This window comes from Camelus ferus, chromosome 8 (assembly GCF_009834535.1).
Source record: "Camelus ferus isolate YT-003-E chromosome 8, BCGSAC_Cfer_1.0, whole genome shotgun sequence".
In the NCBI taxonomy this organism is placed as follows: Eukaryota; Metazoa; Chordata; class Mammalia; order Artiodactyla; family Camelidae; genus Camelus; species Camelus ferus.
In genome coordinates this window covers 35,532,617-35,549,448 of record NC_045703.1, presented here as the reverse complement: position 1 = coordinate 35,549,448, position 16,832 = coordinate 35,532,617, and the positions used below count along the sequence as shown (strand labels likewise).

The 16,832-nt window shown below is 32.1% G+C and overlaps 1 protein-coding gene, 1 non-coding gene and 1 pseudogene across 2 annotated transcripts in view; 2 read left to right on the top strand and 1 right to left on the bottom strand.

The window, feature by feature from the left end:
- Window positions 1-44: 44 nt before the first annotated feature.
- Window positions 45-3,785, top strand: LOC116665353 (annotated as a pseudogene).
- LOC116665572 lies at window positions 2,938-3,040 on the top strand. Its single transcript, XR_004322230.1, has one exon. It is a non-coding gene; the product is annotated as a U6 spliceosomal RNA (small nuclear RNA).
- Window positions 3,786-8,393: 4,608 nt separating the features above from the next.
- KPNA5 (karyopherin subunit alpha 5) overlaps window positions 8,394-16,832 on the bottom strand; it is a 35,011-nt gene continuing 26,572 nt past the window's right edge. The window contains exons 13-14 of the mRNA XM_006193083.3: window positions 16,127-16,305; window positions 8,394-11,827 (exon numbers count right to left, since the gene is read on the bottom strand). Coding sequence (XP_006193145.1) covers window positions 11,640-11,827; window positions 16,127-16,305 — 367 coding nt within the window. The 3' untranslated portion in view covers window positions 8,394-11,639. The remainder of the gene's footprint in view (window positions 11,828-16,126; window positions 16,306-16,832) is intronic.

The window sequence follows — 16,832 nt, the reverse complement described above, 5'->3', positions numbered from 1 at the left end:
GAATAAACCCCAAAAAAGGAGGGTAGGAAATATGTTGGAGGGGACAGTGATAGAAACTAAATCTTCTGAATATATCCTGTTTTACATATTTGACTTTAGAACAGTATGTCTTAAATAATTATAAAAACATTAAATTAGTTTTTAAAAGGCAGTCAACTTTTGAAAAGCAAGATTAAACAAACATGTGTCAGCTTGGTGCATGGAGAATAACTATTTCAAGTGATTTTAAAATATCTCTAGTGGGATATACCTGACCTTTAAAAAGAAGTCCCCTCCCCTACCCTGAGAACAAACCCCTATTTTCAGTAAGTATATTGTTAACAATAACATGTGTATAGTTGAGACAACAGTCATATATACTGATATAGCAGTTTGGTCATTAAAAATACATTTTCCTTAATTCTGTCCACTGAAAAGGCCTCAATAGCAATGACCAAACCAGTAGTGATAGGTGCTTACAGCACACATCTTGATTTCTAAACACCGTTTCATTCAGAAACCAGGGCTCTGTGGAGAAATGGCTGATCCCAGATCTGGGGTAGGAAATATAAAAGATGATCCTGAAACATCTGGCTGTCTTAGAAAATAAAGGCGCTAGTAAAACTATAAGGCTATGTCCAGAGGATAAGAATAAGAGAAGCAATATTCTATTGGAAGGTCTAAAATTCAAGAAGGAATGAATGAAAAAGAAAAAAAAAAGTAAGAACTGTTAAGTCAAAATAAACATTGGCTATAAATTCTAAAAGTATCTAAATTTGGGGTCAGAAAAAATAGCATGTAAGTTGTAAAGGAGTAAGATTTTTGCATTCATTGAGAGGAAAGTAAAGATATTGGTTAACTTAAGCTTTTGTTAGGTTAAATATGTATGTTAAAATTCTTAGGGTAACAAACATACGAAATTTCAAACAAGTAGAGATTTTTAAAAAACAGAAAGATAAATGAAATTAGTCAAAAGACGAAGGGAGGGAAAAGAGAGAATAGAAAAAATGAGAAATAAGACAAAATAACATGGTCGAAATGAATCCAAATACATCAGTAGTCAGAGTAAATAAACCAAACTCTGGTAAGTAAAGACAGCGTTGAAAATAAAATGATGAGGAAAAGATATAGCAGACAATTTTTAACCGAAATATTGCTATAGTGGCTATACTAACACCAGACAAAAAAACTTTAAGAGAAAATGAATTATAAAGAGGGTTACAACATATTGGTAAAAGAAAGATTCAGTTCATCAGATACCATTCTCTTGGTACAATGGTGTCCAGCTGCAAGATTGGTCTGTCCACCCTTAACAGCAATCTGGCACATTTGGGTTCAAGAGCTCCTGGATGCTGGACTTCATGGCCGATTTCTGCACTTGCATATGTTTTGTTCCCAACATCAGCTTTGGTCATCCTGTTGTCGAAATCCTCCACAAGCAGCTTGGCTTGGACATGCACATGAAATGTCCAGGCTGGACTAGGGTAAAGCAAATGCCTATCAAGAACCAATCAATATACCTTTAATCTGAAGGTTACTAAGAATCCAGGGCTTTGATTAAAGACATATGTGAGAACAAGATGAAGTTGACCTTGACATCAAACCAGAAACTACAGGTGAGCATTTGGCACCATGGGCTTAACAGGTGGAGGAAGCCTTGGTTATGACAGGGCAATCTGGACTTAGAAGGCAGAAATCCATGGAAGGTATGATGCCAAAGTTTCACCGATTGATGGTGGAGTGGGTACTGACACCGTCCTTAACTGTACAAAGTCGAGAGGTAACATGATTATGTCTGGCAGTGCCGTTATGAGTGAAGATACTGCATCTGTGACCATGTTAAAAACTGTTAGCTCAGAGGCTATTCAGAAACATTCTCTTGAACAGTGAAACCTCCAAAAGCTGAGTGTTTGCTCATGAACTCTTTTAACTGGAAAACAAGAATGTTGACTACCAAATCATATTGGAATTGAGGCAGTCCTGCTTTTCTGAGCAGTTATTTGTTCCAGTGACTAAAATCTGTTCTGAGAGGTTAGAAATTGATATGTATGTTTTAACTAAGTTTTTAGTGATGAAATTTAAAGATTAGTGTGATGAATACTCTGCTTTTGCTTGGTGACTTGATGAAGAGTGAATCAACGGCTTTGTTACTAATTTTATAAAAATTATGTCTTAATGACTTAAGGGAGGCATATTAGTCACTATTAGAAAATTATTTTTCCTGCTTTTCCAAGAAGACTGTTGTGTTTCAGATGTTTTCTAAAAGCTAAGGAAGTTGTTTTTCCTGTTTTGGTGTCATTTGTGATTTGTCTATTAGCTTGATAATGATTAGAATGGAACATATGAAGAAGTAAACTTGGACCTGGCTGGGGTAGGATACCATATCTTTCGAAAACATCTGTTTCACTCTAATCTTACACTTCATGCATCAAAATTATTTTTTAAATGTATGAAGTCCAGGGTATTTCAGGTGGTCTGTAGTCTATTTTATAATATAAGCATAGATTTACCTGTCTACTGTGCTGGAGGGATAGGTTATTCAGTGATTTTTTTTTTTTTTTCCCTTTCAGTAACACATCTACCATCCTTAAGGACATCAAACAATGCCATTGCCATAGTTAACAAAGGAAACATTAAAGTCTCTCTTTGGAAGCAATATACAATTGAATACTGACTCTGCCTTTTCTAGCCATTTGAGTGAAGCAAATCACTCAAAGTCTAAGCTATTTATTTATTTATAAACTAAATGTAATTATAACCACTTTGCAGGGTTGGGCTCCTCAGCTATTAAAAGAGATACCATATATGTAAAGCAGCCAGTGAATTTAAAAATTTATGTACGAGATTATAGCATCAGACATGACAGACAGATTTGAGTTCACTTGCTTGGACAACTTGTGCTTGACCAGCTTTTGTTTTCTTTTTCATTAAAAATAAATGTACAGTGAAAGTAAAGTAGCGCTTGCTTCGGCAGCACATATACTAAAATCCTACAAAATGGAGAAGATTATGGCCCCCGTGCAAGGGTGATATGCAGATTCCTGAAGCATTCCATATTTTTTCATCACAAGGAAATAAACTATTTTTTCTTTTTCTTTTTGTATCCTGAGATGACGGATGTTAATTAAACTTACCGTGGTAATCATTTCACAATATATGTAAGGCAAATCATTATGCCATACATCTTAAACTTATAAACACAAGTGACTAGCACTTGTCTATGGGTGAGAAATTAGTTACTTCTGTGGTTCAAGAAGAAAAGAAAAATATTTACCTTGCCTATTTCATAAACAGCATACAAGATTAATACATGAAGTAAATGTTCTTATTCTGCAATTGAGGCCACAGGGAGTAGGGGATTGAGAACAAGGCTTTTTTGTTGTTATTGTGAATCCTGTTTTCCCTTCAGTTACATCATTTTATTAACCAATCTATTCCATGTCACCTTTTTTTTTTTAACATAGTAAATCCTAGACAAAAGGTTTCATACTCTTCCATTCCATCTGCCGTCTGTCTCTTTGGATGGTGGCCATACTTTGGTGCACCTGTACAAGGATTTCACCATGGAAACCCTGCTTGACCTTTCATTCTGATTATATTTTTCATCTGGACATAAGACTGCTATAACTTCAGCCTTTAGGTCATTTCACCACAAACACTAAAAGGGAAAACATTTTCAAGTAAGTTTCAACTAATTTGTTTTATTTAAATTCACCTATCATGTAACCTGAAAAATATCAATTTTGTAATAATTATTTTTCTATTATTTTAGCACATAAATATACAGATTCTCATCTGAATGTGAAAAAATGATACACTAATCCTAAATTTTTATGTACAAAATAATGTAGTATCTAAACACATTTTGAAAATGCCAGAACTCCTAGGAAAAAATGAACAAACCTACCATCATCTTGGGAAATTTTAACACACCTCTCTTAAGACACCGACAAATTAAGCTAACTAGTAAAGATATTAAATATGTGAATAATACACATTCTTTTCTAGCATGCATGGAACATTTCACTAAAACTGAGCACATACTAGACTATAAAGCACATTTCATCAACTTTCAAACTTTCATGTAATTTCATCACAACTTAGAAATTAATGGTATTTTTTTAAATTTTAAAGATTTAAAAACACATTATTAAATGACTCTTTGGTCAAAGAGTAAATCATAATGGGAGTTTAAAAATGCTTAGAGCTGAATAAGAAAAAGTTATATATCAAAACTTGTGGAATGCAGCTAAAGTGGTATTTAAAAGTAAAATGTTACCATCACAAAATGTTTTTCTTAGAAAAGAAAGGTTTAAAATGAATGTGTTAAACATCTCTAAGAAATTAGAAAAAAATAAAATAAATCCAAAGGCAATAAAATACTGGAAATTATAAAATTAAGAGCAGAAATTAATGAAGTAAATGCAAACATAGAATGTAGAGGATCAGTATAACCAAATTTGGCAAGTTCATCAAGATAAAAAAAAAGTGTAAGAAAACAATATTAGAAATGATAAAAGGGATGAAGCCAAAAGAACATTATAAATTGGTATGTCATCTTTTAGTCGGCCAAAGTGGAATCATAGAGACAAGATTCACTCTTCTGCTTGAAAAAACTAAAAAATCAGACAAAAATATGAACTGACAGTATCCAGACACTTGACATCAGGCACAGAACAGTCATCTATGAAATAGAGGAAATAAATTAGTTGGGCCGTATTGTTGCTCCACTTTACTGCCTAGAAAGTTTCAAGAGGGCAGGGCGTAGAAGGGAAACTCGTGTGGAACCTAGAAGTCACTGAGTTGAGGAGAAAGAGTTGGGAGTCCAGGGAAGATACAACAACCAGATTTTACCCAGTATCAAGGTGATAGAGCTGCACAGATAGCTCGAGATCTTCAGCTGAGTATTGATGATCACACATGACTACGTCTCCAGACCGTGAAAAGAACCCCCTGAGAGAAGGAGGAGAAACAAATTTTGGAGCTCACACATAGACAAGAATAGTTTGAATCCCACCAAAGTGGAAACCCTTCTATTTGACAGAGTAGCAGAGCACTAAGAATGGTACCACTTCAGCAGTGAAATAAAGGCTGTTCTGTGCCTGCCTTACAAAGTTTAAAAGTGAGTCTTTATGCAAAGGTCAAATTGTCTTCCAAGTAACTTAATTTATCCCATAACAAAGCATATATATATATACACATACATACACTCGTATATATATGAAATCCAGTATGTAGTAGCCAACAAAGTAAAATTCACAATGTCTGATATCCAATAAAAAATTACTAGACATGCAAAAAATGCACACCAATGTAAAATACAAACCATAATGAGGGAAAAATCAATAAAAAGAAAGACCAAGAAAGGACACAGATAGAATTAGCAGACAAGGATAATATAACATCTATAATTATATTCCTACAGTAGAGGAAACCTTGAGCATGATGAGAAGAAACATGGAAGATATAAAACAGACCCAAATAGAACTTCTAGAAATAATCAAAGTCTCATATGAAAAATACACTAATGAAATTAAGAGCAGATTAGATACAACAGAATACAAGATTAGTGAACTTGAAGACAAAGCAATGAAAACTACAAAATGAAACACACAGAGAAAAACAACTGAAAAAGAAATGAACAAAGCATCAGTAAGCTGTATGACTATTTTGAACAGCCTAATATAAGTGGAACTGGAAATTTAAAAAATATTTGAAGAAATAATGGTTGAAATGTTTTCAAATTTGGTGAAAACTATAAACTCACAAACCCAAGAATCTCAGCCAAATGCAAGAAGAAACACACAAAAAAGCACAAGGCACATCTTAACCAAATTGTCTAAAAATCAATGACAAAAATTTTTTTTAAAGCAACCAGAGAAAAAGTTAGCAGTACATATAAAGGAAAGCAGAAAAGAATAACAGAAAATTTCTTGTCAGAAAAAAGGCGAGTAAGAAAACAGTGGAGCAACATCTTGAGAGAACAAAATGTATTTAGAATTCTATACCCAATAAAAATGTATTTCAAAAGTGAAGGTAAAGATTTATGTAGGCTTGTATACAAAAGCTAACAGAATTGCTCACTAGCAAACTTACAACACAAAAATATAAAAGTCCTTCACGCAGAAGGAAAATGATACCAGATTGAAATCTAGATTTATACAAAGAACTGCAGAACACTAGAAATGGTAACTACTGTGGGCAAATATTTAAAAAACTTTGTTTGTTTAAACCTTTTAAAACTGGCTATTTAAAGCAAAATTTCAAAAATGTATTGTGGAGTTTATAACATGTAGAAGTAAATATCTGACAATAGCACAAAGGCAGAGAGGGAGAAAATGAAAGTATACTGTATTAAGCTTCTTATACCAGTGTTGAATGAATAGAAAAAAATGCCATATAGGTAAATTTATAATTCCTAACAGCCATGGTAAAAAGTCAAAATAATAAGTGAAATTAATTTTCATAGAGTATTTTGCTTAATCCACTATGTCCAAAATATTATTTTAGCAAGTAATCATATAAAAATTATTAATAAAGTATTTTATTTTTTTCTTTTTAAATCTTTAAAACTTGGTGTTTTGGAAATACTTAGTCTATATTTAGATTTCATAAAATTTATAGCAAAAAAACAAGGTTCACAGACTCAAGTTCCAAATATAGTTAAGTTTTCCAATAGCTGAGTAAAGCTATCAGTTTAAAATTTTAACTTAATGAGAATAATATTAAAAGTTCAGTTTCTCAGTGATACTAGCCACATTTCAAGCACTCAAAGGGAAAGTACAGTGCTATATGTGATATGCTTTTATATTATTTGAGAGTAGAGTAAGTTTAAAATGCCTATTTTTATAGCCCTAACACAACCAATAAAAACCAAAAACAAAGCATTATATATCACCAACAAAGGAGATAAAGTGGAATCAAAAAATAGTTAATCCAAAACTAGTCAGAAAAAGATGAAAAAGAAGACAAAAATGGGACAAATGGAACAAATAGCAAGATGGTAGATCTAAACTCAATTCAATAATCACAGTAATTTTTAATGATTTAAATACTCCAATTAAAATGCAAAGATTGTCAGAATAAAAAAGCAAGACCCATATGTTGCCTACAAGAAGACTGCTTTATAAAGAAGCAAGTAATTAAAAGTAAAAGGCTGGAAAAGATATATCACGCTAACACAAATCGAAAGTAAACAGAAGTTGCTATATTAATATCAGACAAAGTAGATTTCAGAGCAAAGAATATTACCAAAGATAAAGAGGGCCATTTGATAAAGAGGTAAATTCATGATAGCCAGATGGTGGAAACAACTCAAGTGTCCATCAAACAATGAATGGATAAATAAAATGTATTATATCCATGCAGTGAAATATTATTCAGCAATAAAAAGGAAATGGAATACTACAACATGGATGAACAATGAAAATATTACACTAAATGAAAAAAGCCAGTTCCAAAATATAATGGTGTATAGTTGACTGTGGTGCTAGTTACACATCTCTATGCATATAGAAACTACTGAACTGTACACTTGAAGTGGGTGAACTATATGGTACATATGTGAATTATATCTAAATAAAACTGCTTTTTAAAAAAGAAAGTAGCATGTCCTTGATACCTGAAAGGTCAGTATAAAAATTTTAACATGTAGGCCAAGTTCATATATTAACATATGCACCAAGAATCCTCGAGGAAAAATATTACACTCGCAAACCAAACACAGCAACGTGTAAAAAGTATACACATCATGACCATGTTGGGTGTATCAGTCAGAGTCCAGCCAAAAGACAAAAACAACAGTTATTTGAACAGGGAGAGTTTAATGTAGAAAGATTACTTATAAAGGATTAGCTACTAAGAGTTAAAGAGGAGTCTGATGAGTAACAGGAATAGCAGATGTAGGGAACAGCCATTACCTCTGAGGCAAAGTAGTACCCAAGAAGGAAGAGGACTCCCTTCTCCAAGGCTAAGATTCAGACCCCTTGGTGTGTAGCATCAACTGGATGGCAGAAGAGTTTTTTGAAGTGCCCCAGGCTGAGGCTGGCAAGCAGAAAACTTCCTCTGAGGTGCCAACAAACCTTACCAGGAAGTTGCTGACAGGAGGGCTAGAGGAACTCCCTAGAAAGTTGCTTACAAGGTGCTGTTTAACTTCACTGTGACGTTGCCCCCTGAGGTGTCCGTGAGGCTCTCTGGAAGCCTTCTGGGGCACCAGTGAGACTTCCTGGGAAGCCACCTACTGGGTGCTTATGCAGCTTGCTAGGAAACCAGGTTAGTCACTTTGTCAGATAATGCTACAAACAAAATCTTATTGGTTTTAGAAAGGGGATGGAATTTTAATCAGTAAAGGCATCTATTTTTGCTCTGCTAGAAATACAAACATAAACAAGAACAAATGAAACAGACACACTTAGATATATGCAATTGTAAAATAGTATTTTATTATTTTTAATATAGTGCTGTAACATTTCATAATATTGCATACTACTCAAATGTTGGTTTATTTATGCAAGAGTATCTTCCCCTCATCCCATTTCTCAGTCAGAATTTAAAGATGCATTATCCTTTTACAGCCCTATCACAATGGCTCCTAATATGTCACATTTCATAAAACAATAATGCTATGAACTAAAATGAGTAAAGATTAACAACAAATACTTTGATTCCACAGTTTCACAAAGCAGCCAGTAGATTGAATTTACAACAGCAACAAAAATCCACTAAGACTTTGCATTATAATTACTTTTTCCATAATGCTCCTTCTTAAGAGAAGAAAAAATATGAAGGCAAAGGTAATGCTTTGTCCAACAAAAGTCCTTTATCCAACAAATCAACCTTCATCTGCAAATAGATTTTACAGTTACCAAATGGTATGTTATTTCTGTGCCAGCAGATTTTACTTTTGTTTTTGTTTTTTGCTTTCTTGTTCTAGAGCTACCAGTAAGTGAACAAAATGACACTAAAAATTAAGTTCTAGGAACACCTTTCAAAATAAAACTTATAGTAAAAAAAACCCATGTCACTGAGTCAAGTACTTACAAATATAAAACAAGTAAGTATAATTGCATAGATTAACTAGTAAAAATTCAAATTCAGACAAAAATAAAACACCAAATTTAATTAAATAAATGTAAAGGACTCTTTCAAGTATTTTCTTGATTTCTGCATTAATGTTGCATGCGTTGCCCTTCACAACATGTTTTAATTTTTTCTTTTTTTTTTGGCACAGTTTCTCTCGGATTTAAATATAGTAAATCTTAGGAAAGCAAGTTAAAAAAAAATTTTTTCTACAAGGGTCAGTGAAGATTAATGAAAATACATTTTGGAGCATTTTATATAGTACATCTGAAAAGAGTAGTCATATTAAAAAAAATTTTTTTTACAAAGTATTTGCTAGTTCAGTAAACTCATCACCATACCAATAGCTGGTCCCAACTATTACATATTGCCCCTTGCATTCAAATCTAATCACATTAATTACCCAAGTAACAGATTCAATGAATTAAATATAATTTTGTATTTAAATGCTTAAAATATGTTCGTATTCTGTATTCAGAGATAGAATGCTTGCTTGGTTTACTGACAAAAATTTAAAAATCCTCCCCTCAAAGTTCATTCTATTATTTTTCCTTCTATAAGAACTATTTTCTTTGAAAGACTTGGCTTAGAGATTTATTAATGTGACTACAGGGTCCTCAAAATAAAAGCAGGCACAGCTGGTCAGTTTATGAATTATGCTGCATTATCAAGTTCAATTGATTAGAAAGACTGGAATACCCTGTCACCTGATACTTAGAACAATCTGCATCACAAAAAAGTGTTTATCTGATAAATTCACCATCAACTTGGTAATCTTTAATATAACTACCCTGTTCTTTTCAATATACATAATGCAAAAGAAACACTTTTTATCCTGAACTTTGTAACTTCTACTATAATAAAAAGGGCACAGATACAGTCCTCTACTTAACAATATAAAAGAGGTTTGGCAGATACAGTCAGCATTATGGACACCATTTAAACCTGTATTCCGTAGCTGTAGGTTTTAAGTGTCTTGCCAAAAGCTTTGTTTCATGACATATAATTTACAAAGTGTCATACTATTTAAAAGTACTCCTATATACATTTTCTTCTTGAAACATGCCTCTGATTTCCAGCAGAAACATTATAAATGCTATCATAAATGAAATCCTTCTTTACAGAATAGACTATGAATCATATCAAAAATGCTTTTAGTTCCCATCTTAAAACAGCAGTAAACTAATTTTTAAATAAATATTGCAGATATATAAATGGAAATGTAAATAGACTCATAAATGAAAAGACAGTTCAACAGTACCATATCTGCTTAGAAAACTAACAAGTATAGTATGTGAGAATAACACACACATGTGTATCTATAAATAAATATATATAATTTTTCTATTGAAACTTTTTTTTTAAGTTTCACAGTATGAAGAGGTTTTTGCTGTTAATACATAAACACATTCATTATATTGACCAATCTGATACAAATGTAATCTAATACACTGGTTCATAATAAGCAGCAGTATGACCTTCTGAGTATTACCAAAGCGGGGGGGGGGGGGGAATCCTAATACAGATTTCAACCAATTAAAGAATCCTTAGCAATTTTCATTATTATCATCCTTTAGTGTCCAAACATTAAGTGCATTTGATAAAATTTAACACATAACAACGTGATTTCTTCAGGACAGTTTTGCCATTCAAGTACCTAAGTTCATTATTACACAGAAAGTGAAATTTCAATTACTGCTCTGAAAAATCAGAGAAAGAATTACAGTGTTATTTTTGCTAAGCAGCACTACTTTAGATTCATGATGGCATTTCTATCATGATGCTCTTTAAAATGAGCAGTGAAAAAATAATAAAACACTATTTAAAAAATGGTAGCATATTTGGTCAAAATACAAAATATACTAATATAATAATAGCATTTATATGTTAAAAACAAATATTTAAATGTTGTGTGATCATTTTAATGTGTTCAATATGAAGAACAGCTTCTATCTTCACAATTGCCACATTTTAATTGATTATCAGTACAATGTTTCTTCTGTTTTATACATAACTTTAACAAGTTTTCTGTTGTAATTATTTTTGCAAATGTATAACCTACAGCACAGTGATTTATAATTTAAAGTAATAGATATTTTCACCTTCTAATTTAGCTTTTACTCTATTTCATGTTTCTGAAGCTTTTTGTTTTGTTTTTGCTTCGAGAGGTAGATTTAGTAGAGATTGGGCAAGTCAAAATACAGTTATCAACAGCTGTAATGCTAATGTGCAGTTTCCACAAATGCTAGAAAAATTCAGAACCATTATGTAATACTTCAGCAAAGTTCTCCTTTTTAGGCCTAAGCTATTAAATAATTTCATAATGAGTTTAATTGTTCACAAAAAGATACAAAAAATAGATAAAACAATGAAAGACAAATACAGGCACACCAAAATAAAACCAAAACTATAACAAAAGGTTGTATCTGAATGGAAACTTTTGTTTTGCTTTTTAAAAGTGCATCAACTTCTTTCTTTTTTGTTCTATATAAAAAACACATCAAATATTCTTACTGACATTGCAACAAAGGGGAGATATCTGAAGCTACACTTTTTAGCCATTAATTTTTGCTCTTACCAAGTTAAAGTTGAAATCCTTCCATTGGTGCTTCCTGCTGCTGAAATACAAACTGTTGCTGGTTTTCATCCACCTGAGGTACAATGCTGGGGTCATCATCTTCTACACCAAAGTAATGTTCAATCAGATCAAAAGCCTTTTGGTAAATTTCCTGATTTTCATGGCTTTGCAGAAATTCAATTTTATCCAGACCTATTATACAAAGCATAAATATAAAAACAAAATTTTTACTCAAATTTAAACATATATTCAAATCAAAATAATGAACTGATAGCATTCATCAGCCCCCTGACAATCGGACTGCTATTTTTATCTAATTTTTGCATATACTGATAGCCAACACTTACGCCTTATACTTCCAGAATGAGATTATGGGTGATAATGGGCTGAGAGTATGGGCTGTGGAGTAGGAAGATCATAGATGCTACCTCTCTTTTGTGTGATTTTGCCCAAATAAGTTTGGTTCCTCTGTACTATAGTTTCTGAATTTTAAAATGACAGATTTAGATTATGTAACTCCACAAGTTGTTTCCAGAGTAACTGTGCTAAGTAAAAAGCACAAAAAGGGAAAGCAACAAAACAAAAACAAACAGAAAAGTAAAACATGAGCAAACTAACACACAAGTTGTCTCACAGAATGAGCCAGAGGGTATCGATATGGAATAAGTGAATACTATTTACAAATCCAGTAAGTACAGCTTGTAAGTGAAACTGAAAAAGTCCATTTGATGGCATAAGGAGAAACTACAGCATTCTATTTTATTGCTTACAAGAAAAAAAATCTACATATAAATCTGAGTGATGCTAAAAATCTTTTTCATTTAATTACAGCTAAACCTCTTCAATTATATTATTTCAGATAGAATGAAGAAGCAAAGTAGTCGTATCTATACCCAATCACAGAATAAAGCCCAAACCCCAGTATAACTTGAGGTCAAAAATAATGACTGTAGTAAGAAAATATTCTTTAATCAGTGATTAATATCTTATATTTATATGATGTCTTAACCAGTGACATTATATAATTTGAAATAAAGGCAAAGTGATCTCCCAGGTTTGGTTGAAGAACCACAAATAAAAGTGTGAATCCACTATACAATACAATAGGACTTAAAACAGAATGTGCATATAAAATGGAAATATATTGAGGAAAACTTAGATTCATCCCTTATCCTAATATAAGTTCCATGCGAGTTAAATGTTTTAAAAATTCAATTAGAAAAATTTAGCCAATAAAAAAAAAATCTTCATCTAATATCTGTGGGGACAATGACTCTGCAAACTTTGAAGGAACAGAAGATTAGATTGAATCATTTATTAATTATAAATAAACATGGTTTATTTTATTAAAATAAAAAGGTAAAAAGCCATATTAAATGAAAAAATTAATTCAAATTTTTACAAAAAAGAGACAAATTGGTAACTGGACAAAGACCAGTAAACAAACAAGTGAGATGAGGAAATACACTAACATATGGAAAATATATGCTACTTTCTACATGAAATAAAAGCACCAAGTTGCTTTTATGTTTTATTTCATGTAGAAATAGAAATAAAACATAAAAGAAACATGACAGTACCGTGTTACATTGGCTCAATCAGCAAAATCAACAAAACAAGAGGCTGTCAGTGACACTGCCAAGTAACATGCCTTTAGAAAGTAAAGTGAGAAAACCTATAAAAAACTTAAAAAGAAGTTTGTGCCTAAGACTCAACAATAACATTCCAGAAAATTTATCCCCAAATATTAATTCAACAGAAGAAAAATACTACATTCAGAAAGGTGTCATTTTGGCATATGTAAAGTGGTAAACAAATTGGAAACTAACTAATAGTCAACTACAACAGTATGGCTAAAACCACACTTAAAATGGATAGAACAGCATGCAGCATTGTCTGTTTATAACATTACGTCACTATTACAAATCCAGAAATTATGTACAAATGTAAAATTTCTCCAAAATGTTAAAGTAGAACACAAAGCTATACATGCACTGGAAGTATATCAATGCAAAGTATTTGTGCATAAAGGCAATGTAAAAAAGGATGGCAAATAATGAAAAGAAATTGTTAGGATAACATGATTAAGGGTAACTTTAAAAAAAAACTCAACCATATTATACTGCTGTTACACAAAATATTTTTTATAGAACTGGAGGGGAAAATGCCTATGGTAGATAATTAAGTACTGAGTAACTCTCAACAAAGTGGGTATACACCATAATAAAGAACATATATGACAAGCCCATAGGTAAACATCAGACTCAACAGTGGAAAGCTGAAAGCTTTCCCTCAAAGATCAGTAATAAGACAAGATTGCCCACTCTCATTTTTATTCAACATAATAATAGAAGTCCTAGCCAGAGCAATTAGGCAATAAGAAAAATAAGTTGTCCATTTCAGAAAAGAAATAGAACTGTCACCATTTGCAGATGGCATGATACTATACATAAAAAATCCTAGACTCCAACAAAAAACTCTTATAACTAATCAATGAATTCAGTGAAGTCACAGGATACAAAAGCAATATACAAAAATCTGTTGCAGTTCTATATACTAATAAACTATCAGAAAGAGAAAAAAAGAAAACAACCCCATTTATAATTGCATCATAAAGAATAAAATGCCCTGGAATACACCTAACCAAGGAGGTTCATGAAAGACCTAAACAATGAAAACTATGATGAAACAAATTGAAGAAGACACAAATAAATATATTCTGTGCTCATGGATTAGAAGAATTAATATTGTTACAATGTTCATACTACCCAAAGCAATCTACAGATCCAATAAAATCCCTATCAAAATTCCAATGGCATTTTTCACAGAAATAGAAGAAATGATTTTAAAATTTGTATGGAACCACAAAAGACCCCAAACAGCCAAAGAAATCTTGAGAAAGAAGAACAAAGCTGGAGGCATCACGCTCCCTGATTACAAACATATTACAAAGCTATAATAATCAAGAGTATGGTATTGGCATATAAACAGATCAGTGGAATGGAACAGGGAGCCCAGAAATAAATCCACACATATGTGATTAATTAATTTATGATAAGCCAAGAATATACAATGGGAAAGGACAATCTTTTCAACAAGTGGTGCTGAGAAAATGACAGCCACATGCAAAAGAATGAAACTGGACCATTATCTTACACCATCCACAAAAACTAACTCTAAATGGATAGAAGGCTTGAATGTATGACCTGAAACCATAAAACTCCTAGAAGAAAACATAGGCAGTAAGCTCCGTGACATCAGTCTTAGAGATAGTTTTTTGGATTTTGAATTTGATACGAAAAGCAAAGGCCACAAAAAGCAAGAATAAACATGTGGGACTACATCAAACTAAAAAGCTTCTGCACAGCAAAGGAAAAAAACCATCAACAGTATGAAAAGGCAACCTGTGAAATGGGAGAAAGTATTTGCAAATAATATACCTGTTAAGGACTTAATATCCAAAACATATAAAGAACTCAAACAACTTAATAGCAAAAAACAAACAATCTGATTAAAAAATGGGCAGAAGATCTGAATAGACATTTTTTCATAAAAAGATGCTCAACATCATTAATCATCAGGGAGATGCAGATCAAAATAACAATTAGATATCACCTTACACCTGTTAGAATGGTTATTATCAAAAAGAGATAACAAGTGTTGGTGATGATACAGAGAAAGGGAACCCTTGTGCACTGTTGGTGAGGATGTAAATTGGTGCAACCACTATGAAAAACAGTATGGAAATTCCTCAAAAACTAAAAGTAGATACCATATGATTTAGCAATTCCACTTCTGGGTATTTATCTGAAGAAAATGAAAACATTAACTAAAAAAATACATGCACCCCTATGTTTACTTCAGCATTATTTTACAATAGCTCAGACATGGAAGCAACCTAAGTGTCCACTGAAAGATGAACAGATAAAGAAAATGTATTATTCAGCCATAAACAAGAAAGAAACCTTGTCATTTGCAACAACATGGATGAGGGGCCTTAAGGGCATTATACTCAGTGAAACAAGTCAGATAGATAAAAACAAATATTGTATGATCTCACTTATATGTGGAATCTAAAAAAAAACAGAACAAAACAAGTAAAAAAACAAGCTCTGAGATACAGAGAACAAACTGGTGGTTGCCAGAGGCAGAAGGTGGGGGTTGGACAAAATGGGTGAAGGGGGTTGTCAAAAGGTACAAATGTTCAGTTATAAATAAATAAGCCTTGGGGATATAATGCACAGCATGGGGACTATAGTTAATAATAGTGTACTGCATATTTAAGTTGCTAAGAGTGTAAATCTGAAAAGTTCTTATCACAAGAAAAAAATTTTAACTATGTTTGGTGATGTGAACTAGAATTATTATGATCATTTAGCAGTACATACAAATATTGAATCATCATGTTATATATCTGAAACCAATGTAATATATCACTTGTATTTCAATAAAAAATTGATAGTAGTTATAAACTTTTAACTGACTGCTTACCATATGCTTCTTCAATGAGGGCACAGTATGGGTTAATGCCTATTCCATTCTGCTTAGATTCTTGTTCTCCAAGACGTAAAATATTTTCAAGTCCATTTAAAGCCACTTGGACTATTTTAGAGTCCATAACAGTTAACAGGTCACAAAGTGGTTTAATGCAGCCTAAGGCTACCAAATACCTTCAGAGTTATTAAAAAAAGAAAAGTGGGGAAAAAACATTTTTAAAGACTTAAATATTATTTATAGCAATGATATGAAAATGTTCTTCAGTGAAATGCTATATAAACAAGTATTCCTATTCAACCTTAAATATTAAGAACATTGAAATCTTCACTTACATAGGAACCTGAAAATTCTTACTCTCCTATTTTCATAATTTAACATAATTAGCAACAAATGGTATTACAAACATATACATACAAGCAAATTGGTACTTAACACTTGTTTTTGCATGGCATATGAGCACTAAGAATAGTGGGTTCAAAGTTTGGTTTTGTTTTTTAAGGTTAGCCTGTGTAACAAATGAGGTCATATGGTAGTAGGTAGAAATGAAGAGGGAGAAGGGACATTTAAATCAAACTTCAGGAAATTTCCCACAAAAACAATCATAACTAATGTTCTAAAACATTTGCTGTGTTTCAGAAGCATAGAAGGCTTATAGGAGCAAAACAGGCCATGTGGTGAATAATTCTAATATATAATGATC